General features: G+C 43.2%; 1 protein-coding gene across 1 annotated transcript in view; it reads right to left on the reverse strand.

Annotated features, from left to right (window-relative positions):
- Positions 1-9,557, reverse strand: part of camkmt (calmodulin-lysine N-methyltransferase) — a 153,576-nt gene extending 144,019 nt beyond the window's left edge. The window contains exon 1 of the mRNA XM_030378360.1: positions 9,188-9,557. Coding sequence (XP_030234220.1) covers positions 9,188-9,337 — 150 coding nt within the window. The 5' untranslated portion in view covers positions 9,338-9,557. The remainder of the gene's footprint in view (positions 1-9,187) is intronic.
- Positions 9,558-9,656: the final 99 nt, after the last annotated feature.

The raw sequence follows: 9,656 nt of genomic DNA on the forward strand, positions 1-9,656 counted from the left end.
AAAAAAATAATCTGTATTTATCAAATTTGCGCAAGGAACTCAGTAACCAATCTTGAAATCCCACCTGGTCTTAATTACCACGCTCGTGCACGCTCAGGCCATTTGCATTTAGAAACACCTCCAATTAACCATGTATGGTCAAATACTTCCCTTCCCTTACCAAGGAAAGGGAAGTCTGGGGCCCCCTGCTGGAGCTGCTTCCCCTGCGACTCGACCCCGGATAAGCGGTTTGAAGATGAGGATGAGGTCACAACGCATCCCTTTATCAACCATGTGAATGTATTTTTTCCCTCACGGTTAAAATGGCAAAGAGAGTGAAGAAAATAAACTTCTCCAACACTAAAATTGAAACGCTCATAAACTAGGTTGAATTAAACCAAGTTACTTTTTGGCTCACCTAGTGCAGGAGACATTACAAATAAAAGAAAGCTTGCTGCATGGGAAAAAGTGACTGATGCAGTTAATTCAGTTGGGTCGCGAATCACAGCCCACAGCCCATCGATCTCATTGATCACCAAGCAGATCAGAGCGATCTTTGAAAACGCGGTCCCTGCGGAGAGCATGGTATGCTAAGTCTTCCAATAACGCAAGATAAGCCATTGATTGAACTACATTTCAAACACATCTCACAGCTGTCTTTTATAGGGTTTGACACCAATTTGTCTTTTTTAAATTAGAAAAAGGAGTAATTTCAATTTAAAATCCTCCCAAGCGTGCAGCGGATGACACGAAGTAGTCGGCAATAACCCTGGGGTCATGTTTGTGGTATAGGCCTCCATCCAAACAATATAGCGACAAAAACCGTCAATGCAACCACTGATGGCAATGCCGCACTACTACAGGGGATGACAACTTCGTTTTCATCCGCTGCACGCTTGGGAGGATGCCCGGAGCGTCTGCGTGCTGACAGAGGAACGGAAAATGGACACGTCGAGATTAAAGTCGATATGATGTTTCAACTTTATTCTCGACATCTCGAGTTTAAAGTCGACACGTTCAGATTGAAGTCGACATGACATTTCAACTTTATTCTCGACATTTCGAGTTTAATGTCGACATGTTGACTTTAAAGTCGACGTGTCGATTTTAATCTCGTCACGGCAAAAATATTTTTTTTCTTCACGTGTGGCCCTAATACTCTGTCGTACAAATGTGTAACAGTACATTTGATGTCGTAAATATTTTTCTACAATTGTAGACACTAAATAGTCTCTACGACTTCCCAAGTCTGTGTTACAGGTGCACAAATCCTATCCTGTGCATCAAAACTTCAAAGAGTCATGCACTTGACACTTTTGATAAAATCATTGCAGCGCAGTTGGTGTAAAACACATTCACACACCCTTGTTTCATAATCTGAGAACATGCACAAAAGTTGTGCATTCGTAAACCCAACAACAAGGGGTTTGTCCAAGTTTTTTTAAATTAATTTTGAATGTTAAATATTCTACGTTAAATCCCAAATAAATAGTTGCCATTTCTAAACGAAAGCCGGAGACTCTCCTTCTCCTCCGGAAAAACACGACCGCATTGCATTGTGGTATACGGGAGTAACATGTAGGGTACAACGTATGTCAAATTTTGGGTATTTTAAGTGCACTATATAGTGCATGAGTAAAAGTTAATCTGAGCAACAACTTGAAACTGTTTAGTGTTGCAATTGTTCAATTTTGCCCATGGAGAAAATATATTTTTTAAAGAAACAGTCTGAGCCAATGTTATTGATTTTTATTTCTACATTTCAGAATCTTGTATTTGTATTTTTTCAAGCAGAATTCTAGCTTTGTATTGTCTAATGTTCCTATTGTTAAAAGCACCTAAGTGTGTTATGAACAACTAGCACATTTATATCTTAGCATTTTGTTTTCTTACTATACCGAAAATGAACCGAACAGTGACCTCAAAACCGAAGTACGTACCGAACCGAGATTTTTGTGTACCGTTACACCCCTGGTAACAGTACATTTCAATTCATTTCAATTTTATTTGTATAGCCTTTAATCACCATTACAGTCTCAAATGGCTTAACAGGCCAAATATTTATGACACCCCCCTTTACCCAAGCCCCCACAAGGGCAAGACAAAACTCCCTTGAAATTAGCAAGGAAGAAATCTTGAAGTCGTAAATATTTTTTCTACCATTGTAAACACAAAATAGGAGTTTCCAAGTCTGTGTTACAGGTGCACAAATTCTATCCTAGGGCTGTTACGATACACAAACTCATGATTCGGTTTGTATCACGATTTTTGACCCACGGTTCGATGCATCCCACGATTTTTTTAAATTTAAAAAGCATTTTATTCAAACAACACTTATATACCAATTAACTTAATGTAACATTTAATAACAAATAATTTGGAACACTGAACAGATTTGAACAGGGAGAACAGAAAGAAAACTATTAAAGTATAGCTAAATTAATAAAGAAATAACCAAAGATTGCAGTTGGAGGATGCTTTTTGCTGGTAGGCAAAAACCCTGAACTGTTCGGTTGGTTTAGTCAAATATCCTTATTAGCGCTTCTTATTAGACTATGCAGCTTAAATAATGACATAATCAGGCCGTATAGAATGCAACATGTTTAATAGCCTAACTTTCAATAGATGGGGAAAAACATGAACGTCTAACATGAACGTCGCATAACGGGGCATAGTGTTACGAGTAGCATATGTGTGTGCGCGAGAATGGCAGTGTGCGTACGCGTGTGTGAGTGACGTCAGCGAGTGAGAGGACGAGCGAGGAGAGCGAGCGGTAGCGCGTGTGTCTACTGAAGAAGCGAACGAGTCCGGTAGAAAAAGTACCCATCCTGTCAATAATCGGTGGCCGCTTCATTCCGACCTATAAGCAGACAAACTGCCAGTCAAATCACACAAAACAATAGAGACAGGATCACACAGGCATTTTTCGTGCTTGGCCCACTCTGGATAAATGTCGTTCATATCGCATATGAGGACCTTGACGGCCGTGGAGAAATGCAATCCTCCATAGCCACGGAGAGCTGTCATCACAGAGAGGGCATCTCGTCGCATACTTACGGCATCGATAGGAGGGGGCGCTGTTAGCAGACTATTATTTAGACAAATTATTAGCAAATTTCAATCTGACAATTTGACCGGAGAGTTAGAAAGGGCATATCGCGCTTCTGCCTTCTCACACCGCGAGACAGGTTCGTGGCTTTGAGTGTCGCGATTTCGGTTTCGATACGCGTATTGTTACAGCCCTATATCCTATGCATCACAACTTCAAAGAGTCATGCAATTGACACTTTTGCTACAATCATTGCAGCGCAGTTGGTGCAAAACAAATTCGCACACCCGTGTTTCATAATCTGAGAACATGCCCAAAATGTCTGCATTCGTAAACCCAAATGTGAACTAATGCATCAGAAGTTGCACATCTTTGAAAAATTTCCTCACTAATAAAATGATAAAGAACGCTATGTTGATTCAGCATTTTAATGAGCGAGCACATGCTCTTTTCAGCATGGATCTTTTTCTATAATTCACGATGTTGGCGCCGGTGTGGGTACCGGATTGACTCGGCTGCCAGTTCGACTCGGGGTCCTGCGCTTACAGATGACATATCGACACTTGACGTATCGAAACAAGCCAACGGACAAAACCCGGATGGGTTGTTTATAAACGGGGCTCAATTATGGGCATAAAAAGAAGGCTCAATCCGTTTTGGTTTTGATTTCATTGAACGCAGCTCGTTCTTTCGCACAAACAAAGCCAAACGAAACGTCTAAAAGCACTGATGAATGCATATGTAACCCAGTTCCTGTTAGGGACTCTTATTCTGAAGGAGGAGAACGGAAGTGTCTGCGTGTGGGTCGCTGTTTTGACTCTGTGTTGGGAGCGCTGGAAATAAAGTGGATCGCCCCGTTCAGTGAATGGTGTTAACCGATTCTTCTTTTATATATAACCCAAGTCTAGGCAACAATAATTTGTACATTCGATTATTATTCATAGATTAGAAAACAAAAGGAGATTGGTAATACTTGGGAATAACATGGGAATGAATGAAACGCGCATGCGCATTTAAAAGACAGTGTTTACAGGAAGTGCGTCATTATTGTGCATCTAGGACCCCGAGTCGATCTGGCAGCCGAGTCAAATCCGATACCCACACCGGCGGTGAAAGATGCGTAGGCAAATTCCCTCCCTGTTTCCGCCACTTTGTCGTGCAGAGAGCACGACAAAGTTGTGGAAACAGGGAGGGAATTTGTGGAATTTGTTGTCTTCCTCATTTATAAATTCCATCGGTCATCGCTGCTGATCGCTGCCACTCTAATCAATGAACCCATTTCCACCGGGCGCGCTGCGGTACGTCTCAGCAGCGTCCCAGAAGCAGCACGCCGTGCCGCAGCGCTATCGTTCCGTAGCACTTCTATTTTTGACGCGAGCCGTTGCTGAACCACGTCAATTTCAACAGAGCAGATCGAGCCGGGCAGGAAGTGAAAAAGTAGAAGCCATAGAGCATCTGGTCAATTTTCAAAATAAAACACAAAACTCAGCTCATGTAGCCTATCACAACTTTGACATGACCGGTGGTGTCACACTAAATTTGTACCGGCTGCCAAATTTGTACCGGGCGCGTCATCCACACGTTAGTTAGTTAGTCCTCTTCGTGCTTGGTAGCACATAAGGTCTTCACCAACGAACGCCAATGCTGCCTGTCTGTTGCCCAATGTTGCACTTGGCCCCAGGACCATCCCAGTTGTTTCATCTCCTTCTCCACAGATCTTCTCCATGTCTCTTTTGGTCGGCCTTGTTTTCTTGTCCCAGGTGGTGTCCATCTCATGGCCACCCTTGGGATAGCGCTTGGGTCCATTCTGCACACATGTCCGATCCACATCCACCTTCTGTTTTTGATAACATTTGACAGGGGTCTCATGTCTGTTCTACTGTAGAGGTCTTCATTTGAGATTGTCCTAGGCCAAAATATTCCCAGTATCCTCCTAAGGCTTCGAGTCTGGAATATGTCTAGCTTGTGGCAGATGGTCTGTGTCACTTTCCATGATTTTGCTCCATATAGGAGAACCCCGAGGACGTTGCTCTTGAATATCCTCAGCTTTGTCTTTATGCTGATCTTTGAAGTCTTCCATATTTTTCTTAGTGCTGCAAACGCTCCCCTAGCCTTATTGATCCTGCCCTTGACATCTGCCCCTGAATCTCCATCTGTTGTTATTTTACTGCCTAAATAGGTGAATTCCTGCACTTCTTCCACGTTCATGTTATTGATGGTGAGCGGCTGGTTGGATTTTGAGTTTATTTTCATGACTTTAGTCTTGTCACTGTTGATATTTAGCCCAATCTGTTTGCCATATGTTGCTAAGTCTTGTTTTGCCTTGGATGTCCTTTTGGCGATGGGCTAACAAAGCAATATCATCTGCAAAATCAATGTCCTCCAGAGTTTCTGTGAATGTCCACGATATTCCTCTTTTGTTGTTTCCCTTTGTTTCTTTCATAAGCCAGTCTATGCAAAGTGAGAAAAGTAGTGGGGATAGCAAACCGCCTTGCTTGACTCCTGTTTTTATAATGAATTCTTCAGTGAGATTGGATCCACAGATAACTTTGGCACCAAAGTCTCTGTATAGCATCTTGATTATAGAGATGATTTTGTTGGGAATTCCATAATGACTTAGAATTTTCCACAGTGCTGTTCTGTTGATGCTGTCAAATGCTTTAGCAAAGTCAATGAAGTTAATGTAGATGGTTGCCCTCCATTCATTGCTCTGTTCAATTATCTGTCGCAGTGTGAATATATGTTCTGCACAGCACAATCCCTTTCTGAACCCTGCCTGTTCTTTTCGAAGGTAATGGTCAATTGTGTCACTTAGTCGATTTAGAATGATTCGACTTAGGACTTTACTGGTGACTGGTAGCAACATGATTCCTCTCCAATTGTTGCAATTTGACAGATCTTCCTTTTTCGGTAATTTGACGATGAGGCCCATTTTCCAGGATTGTGGTGTTTCTTCTGAAGTCCAGATGTCCCTGAGAATTTCCGTAAGGGCTAGTGCTGTTTGATGTTCCTCCGCTTTCAGAAATTCTGCCTGGACTCTGTCTATTCCTGGGGCCTTTCCATTCTTCAAACCCTTTATGGCAATCTTTACCTCCTCTACATTTGGTGGCTCCGTTTCTATGTCTAAAAGGTCTACTGCTGGCGTGATGTTTGCCTCAGTTGCTGGGTCATCTCTGTTAAGTACCCTCTGAAAGTGTTCTTTCCAGCCCCTTAATTGGTCTTCCTCTTTTGTCATGGTTTTTCCGTTTGAATCTTTAATTGGAATGTCCGTTGCCTGAAATCTATTTGTAAGTGATTTTGTTAGCTTGTAGAGTGTGCCCATGTCCTGTTTTGAGGCAGCTGCTTCTGCTTCCTCTGCGATCTTCTCAATATATGCCTTCCTGTCTGCTCTAGCACTCTTTTTTACTTCTTTGTCTAGTGCACTGTATAATGTCTGTAGCTGTGCCTTCTGTCTGTGTGACTTAGTTGTTAGGATTTTCTTCTTCTTTTCTTTTCTCTCATCACACGTAATCCATTCCAAACCTGCCTGTCAGCAGATGATCGCGTCGTCCGTTGCCGGGCAGGTTTCAAAAAACATTTGCGCTCATGGTGCCAAAGACGAAATAACATAAGACAGTTAACGGATCGCTAGATAATGTAATGTTTTGTTGGGTTCCTTAATAAACACACGATGTATCTTGGAACAGACATCAACATGCAGCGCGCCAATCCAACTGCGCATGCTCCGTGTGACGGTCTAATAACTGATTATGATATCATTACAGATAACACTTGTTTTTACTTTATATTTGTATTGTATTTAATTGTTTAATCAAATTTAGCAAGTAAACTGAGTGTTTAAAGCAGGTCAAGGACGAAATAGCACAATACAGATAACGGATCGCTAGATAGAAGGTTCGCGAATGTTCACGTCATTCGACGCGATCGTCCGTTGCCAGGCAACGGACTAAGCGATCATCTGTTGCCAGGCAGATTTGGAGTGGATTACGTATGGATGACGCGCCCGGTACAAATTTGGAAGCCGGTACAAATTTAGTGTGACACCGGTACAAATTTGGCATGACAGCACCAGTGCCGTGTTCCAATATCCATACTATCCGTACTTACTAGCCTAAGTTTGAGTACGTAGGGCGTTCCGATTCAGATCTGGCGAAAATAATGCCGCTTTTCCACCGCACATGTAGCTCGACTCGACACGACACGACTCGACACGACTCGACACGGTAGCAGCGCGGGTCCTTTTCCACCGCAAATAGTACCTCCGGGACGTGGGCGGGGTCGGCTGCGCGAAAGGGCCGTGACGTATTTTTGTACGCGACGCAAACAACACCTACGTAACCCACACATGGACAGAACCCACATAACAACAATGGAGAACATCGATGCGATGGTATTCGTGTTCGCATTATTAGCTGGCATGTTGAAGAAGTGGAATATGTTGGCTGCGGCGCTGCTATGGCTGTTACCAGCATGGTTGCCATGTCGCTCTCGTGACTTCGTCACACTCTCTGGCCAATCAGTGGCCGGCCGTCTGCCGACGTCACCTTTTAGCATCGGCTCAGCCGCTTGGAACCTAGAGCGAGGCGGTACTAGAAAAAGCAGCCACTTCAGGTACCAGATACCATGTTTTCGCGGTGGAAACGCAAAAAAGGCGAGCTGAGTCGAGTCGAGTCGAGTCGTGTCGAGCTGGTACCATGCAGTGGAAAAGCGGCATATGTGTACTGAAAGGACCCGGATGTTGTACTCAAAACGGTCAAATTGCGAAGTGTGTGGCGATGTACACTTTTCGTACTCAACGGCAGCCATCTTAGCTACGTAGCGGAAGAGAGCGGAGCCAGGCTCAGCCAAAGTCGGTGCATTTTCATAGCCTGCATTCATATTTTGTAGTTTTTATAGCTGCTAGGCGTAAAAAGTTCACCGTTCAAAGCGGGATGTTTATTGCGGGGGAGGAGCCGCGGCGGCAGTCGTGATCGTAATTTCCGGTTAGTGCATCACGGAGTATTCGATTTGGAACAACACTGACGTCTGAAAATTAGCGCGCTTGGTAAGTGCGGATAGTGTACTTCGTTTAAGTGTACTCATGGAAGTATGGATATCGGAACACGGCACAGGTCAGCAGTCAATCAATCAAAGGGTCTCAGAGGGTCGGCAACATGGAGGACGAGAGACTGATTGTCGAACGTGGAGCAACATAAAATAATTTATGAAATAAATCATCCTTTTATAAGGACAATGTCAGAAAGGAGTCGACAAAGCCTGGCGTTTAATTGCAGTAGTTTTGGGAGTGGAAGGTGAGTACATTAGGTTTAGGACTATCGCGTGATCTCGTGTGAATACGGCTGGCTACGCTGCCGTTACGCGCCCGGTGGAAATTGATGCATGGCAGAGTTCGCAGCAGTGTACGCCCCACCGGTACACAAGGAAGCATCGCGCATCGTCTTCTCAGGATAACTTATCCAGTCAAAACTCCTTATTTTACCTCTGAAATTCATCCTTCCGATGTCCAGTAACATGTATCAAGAAACTCGACCTACCTAAGCTGTTTCTGAGTTCTAGTTAAAGGAGTTGTTTCTACAAATTAAACACATATTGAAACACTGTCTACATATTTATATAAATTAATCTATATTGACCAGGAGGAGTGGAGTATATCATTATCATTTCCGGATTACGCTTAATAAAAGTTGCGCAGCTTTGTTGCCAAGAGATATATATGGCAGCGAAGGATTTTCTGTAACCATGTATGGTAATGTTTCTGCATCCAGCTTGCTACAATCCCTGCTCCCAGTCACGGAGACAGAGTGAGGAACACATCAGATAAGATCCACGGGACGCACTTGCCAAACACACTTGATAATGGAATACATTGCAATCAAGTTCTTATTCAATCAGTATGGATGATAATGTCATATTGGTATTCGTTATCTGCAATATATAACTACGATGTCAGGGTAACATCATATGTAAGAGGCGTAATTGTCATGCGTTAGGTGCTTATAACGCATGATCAACATTTATGCATCGATCAAAGTCCGATGTGTGTGTCCCCTGAATAACAAACATTGTATTGAATGTGTTTCATTTTGTATGACACATGTAAGAGCCTGTAGATGTATGTCAATATGATTCAATCTGCCATCAGATGGAGGATGTATTCACCTGTCGCAGTAAGGTCCACCTCGCACGGGCCACATCAGCACCCGCGATCGCATCCTCATCCAGTTTCCGTGTCTGAATCCCCTCATCTTTACCATCTAGCAATGGTCCTGAGAAACGTTCGTCTTTCTCTTCACACATTTCTCTCTGCATCTTCCCGACGTCCTTGTTGGCAAATTACATATATTGTTTATAAAAAAATGGTGCAAACATAAGTGAATCACAGTGTATGTGTACTTTAAATTGCAGCACTTAGGTAATGTAGGAAACGAGTTTGCTGAAGTGTACGGCTTTAGTGGTAAAATGTTCCTTTATGTGAGCCGCGGTCACCTGTTACCACTGACCGTTACTTCCGTACACTCAGCTCATTGGAGACATGCTAGTGGATCACGGATATCATCGTTCAAAGTGAGGCCATACAAACACGTGGTGCCTGTATCTTGGATTGATTACTTCTGTGTAGAATCTTGCC

The sequence above is a fragment of the Gadus morhua genome, chromosome 15, assembly GCF_902167405.1.
Source record: "Gadus morhua chromosome 15, gadMor3.0, whole genome shotgun sequence".
NCBI classification, from domain to species: domain Eukaryota; kingdom Metazoa; phylum Chordata; class Actinopteri; order Gadiformes; family Gadidae; genus Gadus; species Gadus morhua.